Source organism: Mus caroli, unplaced genomic scaffold, assembly GCF_978045245.1.
Source record: "Mus caroli unplaced genomic scaffold, Mus_caroli_1 scaffold_16, whole genome shotgun sequence".
Classification (NCBI taxonomy): Eukaryota; Metazoa; Chordata; class Mammalia; order Rodentia; family Muridae; genus Mus; species Mus caroli.
Window position 1 is genome coordinate 92,249,052 of NW_028227271.1, and position 20,406 is coordinate 92,269,457.

Consider the following 20,406-nt stretch of genomic DNA (forward strand, 5'->3'; position numbering starts at 1 on the left):
AGGAAACCAAGGGAGGCTTAAAGGAGCCGGCCTCCTCTGCTAGCATGCAGAGCCACCGACAAGCTTTTGCTTCCTTTAGTTATGTTCCGCAAGGTGTGCAGAGGCAGAGGGGTGGGCTCTGGTGTCCTTCCAGCCCCTCTGTCTTCCTCCCGCCGAGGCAACAGAAACTAGAGGTTCAAAGATTATTCTAGTTCAAAGCAGACTTCTGGGAGCCGTCCAGGAGGATCACCAAGGGTCTGAGGTCTGCTTGGGACCCTCTCTTTGTTCCAGGTCAAGTCTTGGCCAAAAATGACATGCACAATTTAACTAAGAATAAAATATATCAGGGCTGGCGAGATGGTTCAGTGGTTAAGAGCACATACCACTCTTGCTAAGGACCTGAATTCAATTCCCAGCACTCATGTCAGGTGGCTTACAACTGTCTGCATCCCCAGCTCCAGAGGGATCTAACACCTCTGACCTATGTGGGCATTTGCATTCACATTCATATGCACACACACACACACACACACACACACACACACACACTTAAAATAAATCTTTAAAAATAAAATACACCTTGCAAGGCACAGTGGTATACACCTTTAATCTCAGCACTTGGGAAGTAGAGAGAGCCAGACCTCTGTGACATCAAGGACAGCCTGATCTACGAAGTGACACCCTATCTCAGTAAATAAAAAGAAATAATAAAAAAAAAATTGTTTAAGCTGGGGTCTCAGTATGTGCCTAGAACTCTCTGTACAGAGATTTGCTACCAACTCAGACATCCATCTGCCTCTGTATCTAAGCTCACCTGGCTAAAGTAAATCTTAAAACAATAAAATTGCCCCTTCCACCTACATTGAACATCTCCCTCTGCTTCTTCTTAAACGCTACAGAAGTCCCTGGGTGCTACCATTAGCATAACCCCAGCAGAGTGAAGAATGCAACTTCAGCACTTTTCTGAACTCAAATTCTGGTCAAGGACTGCAAACTACTGACAGACAAGGGCAATCCCCGCTGCTAAAACAGCTCGGACACACCCTGCCAATATGGAGCAGTATCAGCTTCAAGTTTGACAACCACATACACCATACACACACACACACACAGAGAGAGAGAGAGAGAGAGAGAGAGAGACAGACAGACACAGACAGAGACAGACAGACAACCTAAATGGAATTACTGCTTTATTTGTGGCACCATACCTATGGATTATTTTATTTTTCTAACTTTCAAACTGTAACACTGTTACATTGAATTTATCATAAGATATATGTGGATTTTGTTGGTTTTTTTTTAAGGGAAAAAAATCACCCTGAAAAAGATTCTTTCTAAAACCCACTTGTCACATGGGATGATTCCATGAAGAAACAGTCCAGAGCATCCAACATCCTGCTGAGGAAACACACACACACACACACACACACACACACACACACACACACACACACAGCAGCGTTAGCCTTTGATTGTGGTAGTAGTCCTGCCTTTCAGACTTCACCCAATCGTGGGCCTTGCACATTTCCCACTGACTGAGCTTCCCACCAGCCATGACAGTGACACTGGAGATGGCAGCAGGGTGGGAGGATGATTCGGCTCTGAGAGGAAGGCTGAGTGTGGCAGCTGTTTGATCAGAACGCAGGAAGTGTTGCTTGGCAGAGCCTTCTGATGCGCCATCTGCAAGTTCTATGGCACTGGCTCTGACCCAGGGAGATGCCACAGGAAACACATGCAGGAGAAAAAAGCGGAAGCTTGGCCACATCATCAAACTAAAGCCCAACTAAGAAAGTGCCGATTTTAGGAAGAACCTTTAATGTCCTTCCCTGGCCCATTCGATCACTCTCGGTGACGGCCAACCTCAATGAGGTGATCTGGTGAGGACAGTGGGGCCACAACGCAATGTGCAGTACTTGCCTAGCATACGCAGGCCTGGGCTCAATCCCCAGCCTAATGAATGAATGAATGAACAATAATACATATATGAATGCCTGCTAAGGGAAAGGGAGCCTCACTGTCTATCTTAATATCCCCATTAACAGAAGACAAGTGGTGTGTTTCATATACAGAGAGGGCAAATTCTGAATGCACTAAAAACCAGAGGGGAATCCCAGCATCTGGGAGGCGGATCTGAGTTCAAGACCAGACTGATCTACAAAGTGAGTTCCAGGACAGCCAGGGTTACACAGAGAAGTCCTGTCTTAGGAAAAAGAAAAAGAAAAAAGAAAAAAGAAAAGTTGAAAACTTAGAAAAGGCTATGGAGTTATACAGATTTAAAAAAACCAAAAAAAAAAAACCAAAAACAAAAACCAAAAAGGCAGGGCCATCAAGATGGCTGAGTGAGTAGTGGTCATGCCTGACAACCTGTGCTCAATGCCTGGGGCCTAAACTGTGGGCGGGAAGAACCAACTCCTCAAAGTGACCCTCTGTACACATGCCGTGGCACACTCACGAGTGCATGGGTGTGCACACATGCTAAATTTAAATGTAATAAAAACATCAAAAAACGAATACCCATAAGCCAGGTGGTGTTGGTGCCTGTCTTTAATCCCGGCACTCAGGAGACAGAGGTAGGCGGACCTGAGTTGAAGGCCAGCCTGGACTACAGTGAGGTTCAGGACAGCCAGGGCTCTGTCCACACCTCCTCACCCCACCCCCAAAAAAGAAACAAATAAACAAAAGACTAATGCATCTAAATTCTGCCTTTGAAAATATTTTTATGAGCCAAGTGGTGGTGGCACATGCCTTTAATCCCTGCACTTGGAAGGCAGGGGCAGGTGGATCTCTGTGAGTTCGAGGCCATCTACAGAGTGAGTTCCAAGACAGCCAAGCTAAAGAAAAAAACCTTGTCTCAAAACAAACAAACAAACAAACAAAAAACAAAACAAAAACAAAAACCCCAACCAACCAAACCAAACCAAAACCAAATAGCAAAGTATTTTTACTATTAGGACTGGGTAGGATGTCTGTTTTAGGATAAGCTAATTTCTTCTTCCTATATTTAGCCATCAAAGGCATCAAAGTCAGTGATCAGCAGAAACACACCTCAAGCTGGCCATGGTGGTGAAACCATATCTGAAACCATAACACTCAGGAGGCTACAGCAGGAGGGTCTTGACTTCCAGATCAACCTGAAGAGTTGGGGCTACTTAGGGAGACACTGTCTCAAAATACATATAAGACAACGTGTTTTCCATTTCACTGTGTCTACTTTGTAGAGGGCTATAGCTCGACTGGATGCTTATCTATGGGTGCTTGGTAGACTGGGCAGATGCTGTGTATACATCTGCTGAATTAGAAAACAAAGCCTCTATAGGTGGTACAGCATTATGAACTAACCAGTACCCCCCGGAGCTCTTGACTCTAGCTGCATATGTATCAAAAGATGGCCTAGTCGGTCATCACTGGAAAAAGAGGCCCATTGGACTTGCAAACTTTATATGCCCCAGTACAGGGGAATGCCAGGGCCAAAAAGTGGGAATGGGTGGGTAGGGAAGTGGAGGGGGGGAGGGTATGGGGGACTTTTGGGATAGCATTGGAAATGTAATTGAGGAAAATACCTAATTAAAAAAATATTAAAAAAAAAAAAGACAAACTATGGGCACCAAGCAATGCTCACAATTTCTTTGACACCCATTCCTTCAAAACCCTTCTTCATCCTTTGCCCCTTGAATGTGGAATGAAACTAGTGAATCTCTTTGATGAATCTGATTATGAGTAAACCAGTAAGAGATTGGAAAAAAAAAAAAAAAAAGAAAACAAAGAAAACAAAGCCTCTAGACACTGCAATAAACAGAAGGTCCCTGTACCTGCTCAGTAAGTCTCCCAGATTAGCACCTAACAAAAGCCAAGGAGGAAACTCAAGGAAAGACATCAACGAGAAGGCACTGCAGTGTGCTACATGTGCCACATGTGGACAAGCCTGTTCTGCTAATGAAAGTTCTCTGAATCCACAAAAACAAGGGAAAGAAGACTGAGGCACAGCCAGACCGTCCCGGTTTAAACACTGTGTGGTAGGATCAAAATGCTGGCAATACACAGGTTCCCTTCGGAAACTTACAGACTCATGGCCCACCAAAGAAATGGGCCTAGGTAAGGGCTAGGAAACGATGTGTTTGTCTCCTTAGATAAAAAGAAGAAGAGATAAAGAGGAAAGGTATGGCCACAGCTCTTCTTGCCTTTTCTCCCTGTTTCGAGTTCCTAGTGCTGTGATCTGACCAAAGCACACTGGGGAAGAAAGGCTTTGTCTGGCCTACCTTCTAGGTCACAGGCCATCACTGAGGGAACTTTGTGGAGGGCTGCTGCTCCCTGGCTTGCTCCTAATGCCTTGCTCAGCCTGCCTTCTTATACACTCAGGACCATACAAAACCTTTCCTGAGTCCCTGTGGGCCTGGCTCAGCCCTGTCACTGCTGGCTCTTTAGGAGACAGTTCTTCAGTAATCCTGTGCCCCAGTACAAGGTCATTTAATCCTGCAGACTCAGTTTACATATCTGTAAAATGGAAGACAAATTATATTTTCTTCCCAATCTTAAAAAACAAAATCCACAAAACAAGTCTCTGGTACTATTATTAAGATCTCCAAGCCAAACACTGACTAAACTCCATGAACAAGTACATTTTAACCATATTTGGAATGCCACGCAAAAATGGGTGTCTGTAGCAGCCCTTTGAGAGCTATTTTCCAGGTCAGTTTTAAAGACCACACAAGCAGCACAAAGCTTCTATTTAGCATCCATCACATCACAAGGGACTGTGCTTCTGTCAAAGCAGGTCTTCCTCCTAGCACTGCCTGGCTGGCTGACTGTACAAGCCTCTGAGCCCAGTCGCTGCGCATCTGCACAGCTATCTAAGCCTTAAAACTGACCAGGAGGCCTGGGGAGACGCCTCGGCAGTGAAGAATATTCGCTGCTCTTGCAGAAAACCTGGATCCAGTTCCTAGCTCCCAAATGGTGACTCACAACCATCTATAACTCCAGTTCTGGGGCATCAGATGATCTCTTCTGACCTTCTCGAGCACCAGGACACATGCAGTACATGTGCAAGGGAAACACTCATACACAAAGAATAAAATGGACCTATTTTATAATGTCAAGGCAGCTCAGCAAAGAACTCTCAGTACGGTTGAAGAATCAGAACTGTCACGCAGCGTTGGTTTCTAAATACAAAATCCTCCCATCCGTCACTCTGGCTGTTTGTGTTGCCCAGCCTTTCCCATCACTGTGTCTTCACTGAGACACAAAGCCTGCCTGTGGCTTAACAACTGGCATGGAGAGGTGTTTACAATGTGTACTTTTGGTTTAAAAGGCAGCTGAGATTATGACTGGTAATATTAATTCCATTTTGGTAAGCCCCATCCAAAGCCACATGCGTGCACATACATCTAACAGGATGCATTAAAGTTAGCAAGTTTGTAGTCTTTTACTATATATACATATGTATAATTTACAGAGTGTGTGTATGTGTGGGGGTGATCACATGACATAGTGCAGAAGTCAAAGGACAACTTGAGAAACGCTTCTCTCCTCCCACACCATTAGGCCACTGGCTGAACTCAGGTAGGTGCTCAGGCTTGGCAGCAAGGTCCTCTGCCCATTGTGTGGCTGGCACTGTTTTTTTAAAGTTTCTTTTTCTCTCTCTGTGCGTGTGTGTGTGTGTGTGTGTGTGTGTGTGTGTGTGTGTGTGTGAAAGTTTGCCACAAGTGTGTATCTTAGGAGGCCAGAAGAATGACTCAGGTGCCCTGGAACTGGAGTTACAGTGGTGAGGTACGTTGGTACTGAGAACCAAACTTAGGTCCTCTGCAAGGCCTAACAACAACCAGCACAAACTTCTAACTCGTACTTATTTTTTGCATAACTTCATCTCATTTTTCTACAATGAACACTTGTGGCTTCTGACATAGGAAGTCACACAGGCTTCCCATTTTCATGTGAAAAGTGATTTTGTGCTCAAGCTATCACCAGATGCCTCCCTGGAACAGAGCTCAACATCTCTGCTGCACACTGCTAGACACTCCTTGGAACCTGTGCCTGAGGCTGAGTGAAGACAGTAGAGCTGAGATGTTTCTAGGCATCTGCTATCAAGTAGCAAGGTGGGCCCAGCCTCCTGCCGACCTCAGCTTCCCTCTGAAGAGATTCCAGAGCAAAGGCCCTGTGCTGTGACTCAGGGTCTTACCTATCATCCTCACTGACTTAGACAGATCAATGACAAAGCAACTCGGTTACTCTGGCACAGACACGAAAGCCAGAGTTAACCATTGCCCTTCATGTTAGGCTGTCATTTGCAGTCCTTTTGGATCACAAGGGGGAAAAATATGATCATGTTTAACAACTTCAGTGCTGACTCTTGACAGACCGTGCTCTGCCTTAGTGAAGGCTTCTGCCTCTGGACGTTCCCACATCTGATCAGCAGGCTTATTTATCACCAGGACCAGGCATAACTGCATTCAAAGGTGAAAAGATTCTGGCCACCTAAGTCATCCGCCAACAAGAAAGCATCTCAGAAACTGCAAACTTACCAGCTAGGAAAAGTGGTACAAAGAAAGCCGGGCTGGCCTGTGGCTCAGTGGTAGAATACTTGTTTATCATGGTGGAGGCCCTGTGTTCTCTCTCCAGAACGGCATGCAGGGAAAAGTGGTATCAGATGACAATGGGTCTCTACAGAGTGGCATGGTTCAGAGTGGGATAGCCAAACACCAAAATAAAACACACACACACACACACACCACCCGCAGGACACACAAGGCAGGCAGATAGTACAATCCAAGAAGAGTAAATATAGTGGATGCTAGTCTTCATAAAAGTGCTCTGAGGCTCTTCCAAGGTGACCCAGAAAGGTATCAGACTCAGGGCTCTGGGCCACACATAAGCAACATCTCAGTGCTGCTTGTCCATTTCCGGAAATGTGATGGCTAGTGAAGCCATCTACTTAAAAATAAGCTGTTTTCTCACCTCCTCCCACCATTGTCTTTTAATAAACCACTCACAGTTGAATAGAGAATCTTAGCCAGTACCAACTACAACAAAGACGCACAGCATCCGCACAGCATCCTCACAGCACGGTCTTAGACGCAAAAACACAAAGCTGCCCTCTAAGAAGACCCCAAAACCATGAGTACAGTGAACTGGGCCACCACTTTCCCTACTGCCTCTCAAGGGTGACAGAGCAGTGCCGGTGGGCAAAAACTGCACAGTCAGATGAAGGATTGGCACACTCTTGAACTCTGGCCAGACTTCAGAAGACTCTTCACTTGCAGTTTACTCTCACTAAATAGGAAAGGTTAAAGGTTAAAGGCAGTTAGCGTTCAACTAGGGTGCTATCAAAGAAAGACAAAGAGAACCTGACCACATTACCTCTATGGACGACAGGGTGAAATGTAAGATGACCCTGCCTCTTGATATCAAGTTCTGACAGAGGAAGTGGTTTTTATTTGAAAATTAAGACTGAAAATAGGTTCCATTTTAGTACTCTCCACTAGATGCCTTGATTTCAAGAGATGCATACAAATGCTGCAGGCCCCACCAGGTCTCTGATATCTCGTTCCAGGCCCACCTGTTTTCCACCTTAGCAGGTGAGAAGTGGGAAGACATTGGAAGGCAGGAAATTTGGTAGAGCATCTACCTGCACACCTACAGATTGCAGAAGCTAGCCATGGTCGTACTACCTTGAGTCCTAGTCTTTGGGAGGCAGAGGCAGGCAGAGCTCTGTGACTTCAGAGGCCAGACTGCTCTACATAGTGAGTTCCAGCACTGCCAGGCTACATAATCGAGAGACAAACAAAATTGCAAAAGCAGAGGGGAAAAAAAAGGCGCACAACTTTCACAAATCGAAAATGAGAAGCAGTCTACTAAAAGGTAAGGAATGACTGCTCCAGAAGTCTTCAACATGCTCTAGTTCTGATCTCTCCAACGTCCTCATTCACGGAGCTCCTGACACACTGTCAACTGGCAGCCTTCCCTGGGGCCGTCCAGGACTCCTTACCTAGACCTAACGTCCTCTAACCTCCTGACTGAAATACCACCTTTGCAAGAATGAAAGGATTCCTTGTCCCCATCATCTTCTAAGTACTATACAATCAACTTATGCATGTTTCTCTTTTTACATAAGCTCCCAAGGAGCTCGATCTTTGTTCTGTTCACAGATACTTAGCACAAGCTTTCCAGGATCGTACCTGGCACACAGTAGGAGCGCAGAAAGTATTTCCCGAGTGAATGCACTTCTCGACTAGAATTGCAGTTTGGAAGGGGGGAGATGAAATGGGAAGAAGCGGGAGGAGGATGCTCTGGGCAGACACCGAAAGAGGCCAAGGCCGACCCACATTCCCTACAGCAGCGCGGACGGAAAGCAGTGCACCACCCGCAACAGAGACGAACTCTCAGGACTCCCGGAGAAAAGTCCCGGGCAGAGCACACACACCGGGCTGCGGGCTGCCGGGGAAACCCCGACCACGCAAGCTTTCTCTTCCCTTCCCGGATACCTGGGGCGCCGGAGCCGCGGGACCTCCCGGGCTCCGGCTCCCGCCCACAGGCGCGGTGGCGAGCGACAGGGCCCTGCCCCAGCACCTGCCCGGCCTGCCGCAGGGGTCCGGGCCGCGGCCAGCCCGGGAGGCCCCAGAGCGTCCCGCCGCTCCGCCCCGCCCGGCACCCCGGCAGGAAGCGCCCCTGCCCCGGCCGCTCCACCCGCCGCCGCGCTCGCCCGGCGCACTCTCACCTCAGGGCGTACGTACGACACGAAGGAGGGCTTGGGCGCCTTAGTGCCGCCGCCACCGCCGACTCCCCCTTTTCCCAGCATCCCGCCACCTTGCGAAGCAACGAAGCCGAAGCGCGGCGGCGGCAGAGGCGGCGGCTCCGGCTCAGGTTCCGGCAGCGGCGGCGGCCACCAGCACCAGCGGCCGGGGCTCCGCCCATCCCTAGGGCCGCGGCGGCGGCAGCAGTACCGCCCGCATCCGGCTCCGCCACTGACACCGTTCGCTCCGCCCAGGCCACGCGCCCCGCCTAGCGACCGTGGGACACGCCCCCTGCCGCTCGCTCTGCTCCGGCTGAGGTCCCGCCCACAGCACGGGACTGGCCACGCCCACCCCCTTGTTGGCCGAGCTATTTGCTCTAGCCAATGCGGAGAGCGTTCTCTCCGGGCTTCCCCAGGATTGGATAGCGAGAATGTCGCCATTTGCCCAATGATCCTGCCTTCGCTAAGTTGTTGCGGGCCAGTCGTTCTACCCATTTTGCTTCATTTACTGGCCAGCAGCTTTGAAATTCAGCTTGCTGAACAGAATGCCTCCGCAGAAGCTTCAAATTCACACCGACGACGTTCAGACTTTAGACGAATGAAAAGAGACAGAGCGGATAGGAACTGAATAATAGACTAAAGTGACGTAAAATGTTGTGTTCAACTTCAAACTTCTTTTGTTTGTCGCTTGGTTTCTAACTGGTAAGATATCAAAAGCCCTTAAGACTTATTTACTCTCCCAAGTTATCGACAAACCTCTCTTGTTAAGCCAAGATAGCAGATAAAACACACACACACTATTCATTTGAATTCCACCTTTGGGGCACTTGCCTCGCGTGAGCAAGACCAAATTGAATTCTCCCTGTGGAGCATTGTGTTAGAAGAATAAGACACGATGCAGCTCACCCGAAGTTGTTCCATCTACTGTGAAAAGCCAATAAACATTTGCAGTTAAGTTTTCAAGTGTCAGGCACCTTGCTATGCCTTAGTCTGACCAACTGCCCCCCCCCCGCCCCCTGTATTTCATTTTAAATTCCCAACTAAGTACTACAAGAGACACAGAACGAAGGGTGGTTAGTGCACACCTGCTATCCCAGCACCTGGGAGGCCAGACAAGAAGATTGTGATTTTGTGGCCAGCTCGGACTACTTAGGAAGTCCCCAGTCAACCTAGACCACAAATAAGACCTTCCTCTCAAAACCTAGCAATTAACTGTGCTCTTCCACGTTGGTTCCCAGGAAGGACCTGGGAACCAACCTCCCTGATTCCGATATGCCAGACAGATTCTGTTGCTTTTGTTTCCAGCGCCTGACCCGACCCATAAACAGAAATGCTGGCTTTTGATAGAAATTCACCAAGCAAATGTCCCTTTATTTCGGGGCATCATGCTAACGTTAAGTATTACTAGATCGCCCTGATCCTTAACATCTGCCGAAAGGTCAAGCCCTGTTGTAATACGACTCTGAAAACTTGACACTGTCTCCGGGTCTGTACACTTCCCAGGAATGGGAGCTAACAAATGAAGCGTTTTAAATACCAAAAAAACAGCTGGTTTGCCACCCTCTTCTGATTGTGTCCCTCCCCCTCCCCCATGTGATACGGTGAAGAAGTGGACTTTAGGAGATTATTGAGTCTTAAAGGAATGCCCTTATGAGATCAGAGGGTTCTGGCTAGCCCTCCCCCATTGAGAGAACTCAGCAAGAATGTGTCACCATTCTGGGCTGGAGAGTTGGCTCAGTGGTTAAGAGCACTGACTGCTCTTCCAGAGGTCCTGAGTTCAGTTCCCAGCAACCACATGGTGACTCACAACCATCTGTAATGGGATCAGATGCCCTCTTCTGGTGTATCTGAAGACAGCTAGTGTACTCACATAAATAAATCTTAAAATTAAAAAAAAAAATGTGTCGTCGTTGAATGGCCCACTCTTCCTAACATGGAATCTACTGATGCCTTGTTCTGGAATTCCCTAGACTCCGGAACAGTGAGAAGCAATTTTGTATTGTGTATAAATGATCAACTGTAAGGTACTCTGTTACAGCAGTGGTATGAGTACACTCATACATGTTTCACTCACTGATAAACACTTCTTTTTTTCTTTTTTCTTTTTTTTTGGTTTTTGGTTTTTCGAGACAGGGTTTCTCTGTGTAGCTCTGGCTGTCCTGGAACTCACTCTGTAAACCAGGCTGGCCTTGAACTCAGAAATCCACCTGCCTCTGCCTCCCAAGTGCTGGGATTAAAGGCGTGTGCCACCACTGCCCGGCTAAACACTTTAAGATTTATTTTATTTTGATGTGTGTGTCTATATCTGTCAGGGGGTGCCAGTGGAAGATGTCTCATATTCCCTGAAGCTGTAGTTACGAGCACTGGTAATACCCCACATTGGTGCCAAGAAACAAATTCAGGTTAAGAAGAAGTGCTCTTAACTCCACAACTGTCACTCCAGCCTTGATGGGTAATCTTGATTGTCAACTTGATGGAATCTGGAATGAACTAAAGACACACCTATGGGCAGTTCTACAAGAGCATTTCCAGGAAGGAGTAACAACAGGGTGGGTGGGGGCACCTCCCAGTAGGTGGCCCAGATAGCAAAAGATCCAGAGAACACCAGTGCAGCTCCGTTGCCTGTCTGGGTACTGGCTGAATAGTGTGCCTTGCCACATTGCTGTACCTGTTGTCCCCTTCACTGACCTCAGACTCCAGCCTCGCTCAGCTTGACTCTCCAGGAATCTCCCAAGCCTTCAGCACCACATTGGGACTACTAAAGCAACCAGCTTCTGTGACTGAGCAGCTACCAGGCTCTCAGACACACAGACAGCCATTGTTAAGACTACAAGGCCCATATGAGTTGTAAGCCTTCTTAGTAAATTCTCTTTATAATATGTCTCTTTACAGTCCTGTTGGTTCTGCTCATCTAGAAAGCCCTACCTAACACTGCCCCCCACCCCCCCTTTTTTTTTGTAATGTTTTTGGTTTTTTTAAGACAAGGTTTCTCTGTGAAGCCCTGGCTACCCTGGAATTTACTCTATAGACCAGGTTTGCCTCAAACTCTGAGATCTGCCTACCTCCCAGTGCTGGGATTAAAGGCCTGTGCCACCACCCTGGCCACACACTTTCCTTAATTAAGGGATCATAAGAAAGGCAATGACAGTTTCTTTCTTGCCCTCATGGTTTCCCAGCTATTAGCATTGATCTGACCTTTAGGATGTGGGTCAAATCTCATGAGAAGAATCATTCACAGCTGACAAAAAAGCCATCTTACCAAGGTCAGACTATTCTCTATTAGGAAACAGAAGGAAGGGGCTGGAGAGGCGGCTCAGTGGGTAAGGGCACTTGTGCTCTTCCAGAGGCCCCAGGTGCTCTCTGCAGCACTTCCATGGCAGCTCACAACCATCTAGAACTCCAGTTCCAGGGCAGCCAATTCCATTTTTTGACCTCATCAAGCAGATTTATTTCTGGTATCTATAAATACTAAGACACATAAAATAAAAATTTTTAAAAGAACACACAGGTGGTAGTTTGGAGACTTTGAAATATTTCAATTTACATAAAATTTAAAAAATTAACCCTTTTTTCTAACATTGTCCTAAGTTCTCAACAAATTCTAAACAGGAACAGATCATAGCTTACCTAGCTAGCTAGACACTCATACGGGTGTCTCGCTCATCTTGACCTAACAGGTGCCTCACACATAGTAGGAATTCTATAAATATTTGCACTTGAGTGTATGAAATAGCTTTGTGTGAAAAACAGAAATCAGGAAGCTACATATACAGACTTTTCGAGGACTAAAGTGCAGTGTGTGTGTGTGTGTGATTATATATACCGTTGCACTTAAAGGGCAGGAGTCATTCCTGGGTGTCATTTGCTGGGCACCATCCCCCTTGTTTATAAAGACAGTGTCTATCATTGGCCTGGAGTTTGCCAAGTAGGCTGGGCTTAGCTGTCACCACCTCGGCAGCACTGAAATCACAGCTGCACACCACAAAACCTGGCTTTGTTGTTTGTTTGAGTTTTTTGTTTTGCCTTGTTTTAAAGATAAACAGGTTTCCCTAGCAGGAGCTTCTCTAACTGAACTAACATCCCGGCCTTGTGCCTCTGCTCTTCGATGGCCTCTATCCACATTTCAGATGTACCAAGTAGTCTAATGTCTTCAGACTTCTTTCTTTATCTTGAAGGTTAAAGCAGGAGAATGCAAATCTGTTTGTTTGTTTTTTTGTTTTTCGAGACAGGGTTTCTCTGTATAGACCTGGCTGTCCTGGAACTCACTTTGTAGACCAGGCTGGCCTCGAACTCAGAAATCCAACTGCCCCTGCCTCCGGATTAAAGGCGTGCGCCACCACAGCAGGCGAGAATGCAAATTTGAAGGCATCTGTGTTACATAGTGAGACAGACAGACAGAAAGACACACATGCAGAAGGTTGGGGATTAGTCTTGCTACAACGGTCTTCCTTCCTTCCCTCCCTCCCTCCCTCCCTCCCTCCCTCCCTTCTTTCTCTCTTTCTTTCTTTCTCTCTTTCTTTCTTTCTCTCTTTCTTTCTTTCTTTCTTTCTTTCTTTCTTTCTTTCTTTCTTTCTTTCAGATTTATTTATTGTATGTACATAAGTACACTGTAGCTGTCTTCAGACACACCAGAAGAGGACATCAGATTCCATTACAGATGGTTGTGAGCCACCATGTGGTTGCTGGGACTTGAACTCAGGACCTCTTAGAAAGAGCAGACAGTGCTATTAACCACTGAGCCATCTCTCCAGCCGTATAACTGTCTTTCTACTCTCCTCAGGAGATGACGAGACATAGACATAGCCTAAGAAGCATCAGTTTGATGCTGGAGGGGCCATAGCAGGACAGCCTGCCGGAAAATTTTATTTCTTAGTGTTTTCTGTCCCATTGTCCAGATTGGCCTCAAACCTCTGCAGTACCGAAATCAGGGGACAGCATACTCAGCTTATTTATTTAGTTTTACTTTCAGGAAATACACAGCCTGGGCCGCCGACCGCGTGGTTGAAGCCCAGTGAGTCTCCTCCTTGGACTCTGCCTTCTTCCTTTCAGTGGCTTGCTTGGTTTACTCATTAAACAGAGGCTGTCCAGTGGTCCATGGAGACTCACTCCAGTCTGTCCAGTCCAGAAGGTTCTTAAGGACAGTATGGTCTCAGTCTCCTTCACAACCGGAACAACACTAACCAGTGTGCTACACGGCTAGGCAAGTCCACAGCAAGGATCAGGGGCACGGGGATCCTCACTCACCATGGATGTGAGTGTGAAGGCGAGAGGCAGGGAGATGCCAACTTTACAGTCATATTAAAAACTGTCTCGAGGAGGATGGAGAGATGGTTCAGTGGTTAAGAGCACTGGAGATCCTTCCTGAGGTCCCAAGTTCAATTCCCAGCAACCACACTGTGGGTTCACAACCATCTATTAGATTTGATCTCTTCTGGCATGCAGGAGTGTAAGTGTGTGACAGAGCACACATATACATAAATAAATAAACCTGTTTTTAAAATTGTCTTGACAAGGTGAAGACATGGCTTAGCAACTAAAGACTTATACTGTTCCTGCAGAGGACTGTTGTTTGGTTCCCCAGTGACTGTGTTGGGCAGCTTACAATAGCCTACATCTCCAGCTCCAAGAACTTCAACACCCTCTTTTGGCTTCCATGGGCATCTGTATATACATATATATGCAAATAAATGCACAGACACAGACATCTACACACACACACACACACACACACACACCTTTTTAAAAATTGTCTCAGAAAATTCAATTCTAAAAATTTGTCTTAAATAAATAATAATAAATGTATCCCACATGTTTGAAATGACATCGAAGCATGCTTACTAATTACAATTTTTTGGTTGAGATTTTATTATGTTCTTCTTGGTTTGAGACAGGGTCTCAAACAATCCAAGTCTGAGTGAGGGCTGGCCTCATGCCTCCACTTCCCAAATTCTGGGATTACACCACAACTGTCCACTAACTACATTTTTTTTTTTTTTGATGTGGGTAACATTGAATTAGAAATATAAATGCTCACTAGTAGGAGTAGATCAAGTAGATTACAGGGCAGCCATTTAATTTGATGCAGCCACAAAAAGAGAATGAAGAAACATTTTAGGGAGCAGCTATGCAGTTTGGTGGATAGAGGCAACCATGCAGGAGTCAGACAGCCTGCCTTCAAACTCTGGCAGTCTGTGTGACCCTGTCTCTGAGAATTGTGCACCCAGCCTGGCTGTGAATGTGTATGATTCAGTCTGGCCTTGAACTTGGAACCCTGATTCGTCCACCTCTTCAGTGGTGGGCTACCCGAAGAGTGCTGCTGGCCTATCTCTTCCTATATGAATAGAATCTTTTTGGGCCGATATAAAGGAGATTAGGGCACTGGTGGTTTTTAGAAAGGGAAACTGTATTTGGGGAAACGTTTTTGAAGAGTTATTTTGTACATGGCTTGTTCTAACTCTAAATTCTGAACCCTGAGGACCGTTTTCTTTTTTTTTTTTTTTTTTTTTTTTTTGGTTTTTCGAGACAGGGTTTCTCTGTGTAGCCCGGCTGTCCTGGAACTCACTCTGTAGATCAGGCTGGCCTCGAACTCAGAGATCCGCCTGCCTCTGCCTCCCGAGTGCTGGGATTAAAGGCGTGCGCCACCACGCCCGGCAAGGACCGTTTTCTAAGTTAAGAAGTTATTGTACTACTTCAACATACCTTTTAAAAAGCATGACAACGTTTTCCCTCTTTGGGCGTCTGAAAGCAAGATGGGTCACCAGCAGCTCTACTGGAGTCACCCACGGAAGTTCGGTCAGGGTTCCGGCTCTTTCTGGGTCTGCTCTAACCGCCACGGTCTGATACGCAAATACGGGCTGAACATGTGCCGCCAGTGCTTCCGGGAGTACGAGAAGGACATAGGCTTCATTACAAGGACAAGGTTGGATTAAGCAACCTTGAATGGATTCAACTGACTACCAAGTGGAACCGATCATGCTAGTCTTTGTGCACAAAGAATAAAAATGTGAAGAACTTAAAAAAAAAAAAAAAAAAGCATGACAGTGTCACTGGGTATACAAACCATACTTAAGGGCAGGCCTCATGCCAGCAGTAGATGGCCAACATAGAACAAATTCAGTGGCATTTTTGTTTTTGTTTTGTTTTAAATTTTGTCTCATAATGCTTTGTCTGGGCTCCTCACCCCCTTCCCTTACATGTCTTTTGCCTATTATAGCTTCCAATTTTGTGTTTTTTATGTACGTGCACATGGGTGTCTCTGTGTCTGAATGTGTTTCCTGTGGTTTCTCTTTGGCTTTTTCTTCTCTGTTCACTCATCTGTTTTGATCTATTCATGTTTGTAAGCTTTTTCTCTAGCCTTTTCTTTTCTTTTCTTTTTAGAACACTGCTCCTTGTCTAACTGGAGAGAGCAAGGCAGACTGTAGATTTGGGGGGGGGGAGTTGGGAAGGATCTGGGGGTAGTTTTTGGAAGGGAAACACAATCAGAATGCATTGTATGCAAAATATATCTATTTACAATAAAAGATGAAACGGTGGCTGTCACACAATATTGGACATTTTATATTGACTAATTCAAATAGCTTGGATTAAAATAAAAAACGAGTGCCTTGTTGTGAACACTTGTACTCATTAACGTAGGAGATTTAGGTAGGGAAATCAGGAGGGTCAAGGTCCCTTGGCTACATAGTGAGTTCCAGCTAGTCTGGATTACCTGATACAGTGCCCCACCTCCAATCAACCAACCAAATAAATAACAGCGCCATTTTCTACCTCTGCCTGTCTTGGCATAGGTTCCCTAATCATCCGATCTAATAAATGTATTCCTAGAGTCAACAACTCTTGACCGCTTCTTTAGAGACCAGGGAAGAGGTAGACTCTCTGAATTTCTAAGCACCTCAAAGCTGCACAGCCAGCGCCTCGTCCTACCCTCCTGAATAAGTCCGTCCGAGTATCTGGAATGAGTCCTTTCATCCTCTCAGAGGTGAGCTAGGAGCTGTTCAAGGTTGGTCTGTGCTGTTTTCTTCCTCCTTCCTCTCTTTCTCCTTCCCTTCCCCAACCCTCCTTTTCTTCAACCCGGTCTTGCTATGTAGACCTGGATGGCCTGGAATGTACCATGTAGACTAGCTAGCCTCAAACTTGCAGACCACCCTCCTGCTTCAGCTTCCGGTTTGCTGCCCTGCTGGGCTTCAAGATCAGCACCCCCAACTCTGTCCTTGGTGTTTTGAATTCTCCTTGGGATGCCTTCAGAACAATGACCCGTGGGCGCTTCAAGGACGAGGAGACTGCGCCCTCTACCGGGGTTTATAAAAAGTAGTATGCTAAGTCCAAATAGACTGGACCAGGTCGCTTGTCCACCCCAGCTCTCACCCTGTTTCCTTTGCCCCGCAATACCTCCTCTAGACACATCTGCTGTGTCACAACCACATGAAATTTGAAGTACAAACTCACCCTAGGTCAGCTTCAGGGCACTGCCCCCCACCCCCCCCAGGAATTACAGAATTTAACAGTCTCCAAATGCAGCTTTCAAAGAGGGGTGTCACAAAGTGTGGGGATGTAGCTCAGTCGGCACAAAGTCCCGACTGTGACTCTCAGAACCGCATAAAGCAGGTGTGATGGAGTAAGCATGATTAGCTCGAGGTGAGAAGCCACCTGGCATACGTGAGAACTTGACTCGAGGACAGAAGCTGAAGTGCTCGCTCAGAGGTCAAGAGCGCTTGGCATACAATCCTGAGAACTGGAGTCGTGTCCTGGCACCTACATAAGGGACCACAGCAGAAGAGACAGAAGGATCACTGGGACTTGATACTTCCAACTCCTCTAAGAAACGTGGCCCTGAGTTCCACGATAAGACCCTCCCTCCTCTGAAAGGAACAAACAGAGATGACTAGAAAAGGATACCCCTGCCAAACGGTGGTGGCGCGCAGCTTGGAGCCCAGCACTGGGGAGGCAGAGGCAGGCAGATCTCTGAGTTTGAGCCAGCCTGGTGTACAGAGTTCCAGGACAGCCAGAGCTACACAGAGAAGTCCTGTCTCAAAAAAAAAAAAAAAAAAAAAAAACCCAAAACCAAAACAAAAACAAACAAAAAAAACAAAACAAAACGAGAGGGAGGGAGGGAGGGAGGGAGGGAGAGAGAGAGACAGACAGACAGACAGAGACAGAGAGAGACAGAGAGGAGAGACAGAGAGAGACAGTCACACACACACACAGAGTCTCCCAAAGCCTTTTTTTCACACGCAGACACATGAATAAATGAATATTTAAAAAATATTATTTATTTATTTGTTTGTTTTGTTGTTGTTTTCTGTTTTCGAGACAGGGTGTTTCTTTGTGTAGCCCTGCCTGTCCTGGACTCGATTTGTAGACCAGACTGGTGTCGAACTCACAGGGATCAGCGTGCCTCTGCCTTCCGAGTGCTGGGATTCATTACCACTGCCCAAGTAAGAGGTATTTTCTTAAAACCTGCCGGGCATACTTTAGTTCTCAATTTACTTTTTAACAGGTAAACAAACATGATTAAAAAAAAAAAAACCCTCTCAGAATCACACTGAAAGTTAGGGCCACCTCCAGAGCTATTTAAGACAGTGTGCTATCTGAACAAAGCCAGTGAATGTGAGTCCAGTTTTAACTTCTATGTTTTCTTCATCTTCCCAGCTCCACTGAATGGAAACTTAGGGCTGGTCTGGTATAGGATCATGAGGAGACCTAGGGACTTGTCTGTCCCCAAGAAGGGAAGGTGCTCTGCGCTGAGGGTGCTCACTGGGGTCCCTGTCACTCTCCTCTGTTCCTGTGAGTGCCACAGGCCTGGAGCATGCTGAGGTACAGGCAAGCCATCCTCTCTTGGCTCCGGTTGCTTCCTTAAGTAGGTGCGGCTGTTTCCCTTGCAGAGTAGGGCAGCAGCTCTCTTCCCTAACAGCTGAGCGGAGAGAAAACTCAGAAGACACAGAAACAAGTGACTGAAAGCCATGCCACCCTTCCAAACTCTCTGCTGCCCACACAAACTCCCACACAGAGGTGCTGGGGTCAGGCCACTCTTCTCTCAAATGCCCCTCTGTCATGGGGAAAGCTGTGGGGGCAAAGTGACAGAGACAATACCCTGCCCTCTTGTGTGTGTGTGTATGTGTGTGTGTCTCATGCATGTTCTCGTGCACGTGCCTAGAGGGAGAGTTGGCACAAGACAGCAACCAGAGAAACTCAATCTTGTGGCTCCCCACTTAAATGTCTTGTGACTCATTCCAAGACAAGAGAATTCAAGACTTGGCATCTGTTTCAGCGATGGTCACCAGGAAGGAGGAGGGGGGCTTACTGCTTTCTCAAATGATGAAGACTCACACAATATAATGCTCGTAAATGTCATCCAATCACGTGACTGCTGTACACTACAAAATAAAAGCAACACGTATCTGATGCCAAAGTTGTACCATGGGCCAGAGAAGAGTGAGGGACCAGCTGTCTCTTCTCTGCTTTGACAGAGCCGACACCCAGAGAACCTGTTTCCTCTCCCATGCTTTGTTTGAGGCTAGATAAGTGGCTTGAGAGTGTCCAGGACGGGGGGTGGGGGTGGGTGGGGGGGTGGAGGGGGGATTCTGGGGTTTGGAGTTTAAAGGATCTCATGAAGCCTTGGCAGCTGTAGGGCCAGGAGAAGCTTTGCTAATAAAATGTCACATGTCTCTCTGACGAGGACATTTGATCGTTGCTCAAAATGCAGTCAGGCCTGTTTGGGGCTTGGCTCACTGTTCCGATTCTGCATACTTGATAGGCTTCTTGTTCAGGAAGCTGCAGAAGAACCTGAGGTAGAGGACACCCTTGTACCCCCATTTCATGTTAGAAACAGTCAGATACCCTAAAGGTTTAAAATGCAATTTTTAGCAGTTGAAAGTAAGTATGGTTTATCCAAAGGCAAACAGAACACTGGGAATCACTGAGCTACCACGTAACACCTCTGGGTTTTTAACCCTGTAGTTTTTTTCCGGCTGGAGCCGGTTAATGATCAGCCATTTCCTGGCTCCGTACCTTCTGCCGAACACTGGAGTCAATTCACCATTCATCCACCTGGCCTTAGGAATACATTCTCAGGGCAGCCAAGTAAAGCAGGCCGTGTAGGACTCTGTAAATATCTCACACAGGCAGGTCTGGGAAATCAGAACAGAAATGTTCCGGCCGAGCTGAGCTGGAGACCCAGAAGTGGGGGGCGATTTTCCAGTCCCTGTGAGGAATCAGCTGGAGAGGAACTAGCCACAGAAACAGTTTGAAACCACATGCCATGAGGGAAGTAAGCTGTTTGCTTGTAGAAAAGAAGGTTCTGTGCTCTGCTTTCTCTGGCTCTGCTCACATCGATTTCTGTGCCCAGAAATCTGGTTACAGCCCAGATGCTAGCATCGTCATCATTTTTGAACCATCCCCTGTATCAATGTTGTGTAAAGAATGTTCCCCACCTATCTCTAATTGGTTAGCAGAGACCCGATCAGCACACTGCTGGGAGAGAAGGCAGGACTTCTGATCCCAGTTAGAGAGACCATGTATAGGTGGCCATGAGGCAGAGGGTCCAGGAGTTGTGATGAGCAGGTCACCAAGGGATTTGCCTTGAGGACACACATGAAGCAGAGCAAGGCAGAGCGAGACTCGGATTGAAGGTATAAGGACCTCGCAGCTGGAAAATGGATAGTTTAGAGGGTCAGAATAGCCCAAAGCTTGTTAATAAACTTAATAGG

The 20,406-nt window shown here is 46.8% G+C and overlaps 1 protein-coding gene and 1 pseudogene across 3 annotated transcripts in view; one reads left to right on the plus strand and one right to left on the minus strand.

Annotated features, from left to right (window-relative positions):
- The window catches only part of Mtmr12 (myotubularin related protein 12), a 67,612-nt gene extending 58,716 nt beyond the window's left edge, over positions 1–8,896 (minus strand). For 2 of the 3 annotated variants that reach the window (XM_021184161.3, XM_029469717.2), the window contains exon 1: positions 8,687–8,896. In XM_021184161.3, the coding sequence (XP_021039820.1) occupies positions 8,687–8,767 (81 nt within the window). In that variant the 5' untranslated portion in view covers positions 8,768–8,896. Of the gene's footprint in view, positions 1–8,147; positions 8,167–8,686 lie in introns of those variants that run through there. The other variant, XM_085831399.1, reaches the window with a different exon arrangement.
- Positions 8,897–15,450: 6,554 nt separating this feature from the next.
- Positions 15,451–15,630, plus strand: LOC110311093 (small ribosomal subunit protein uS14 pseudogene; annotated as a pseudogene).
- Positions 15,631–20,406: the final 4,776 nt, after the last annotated feature.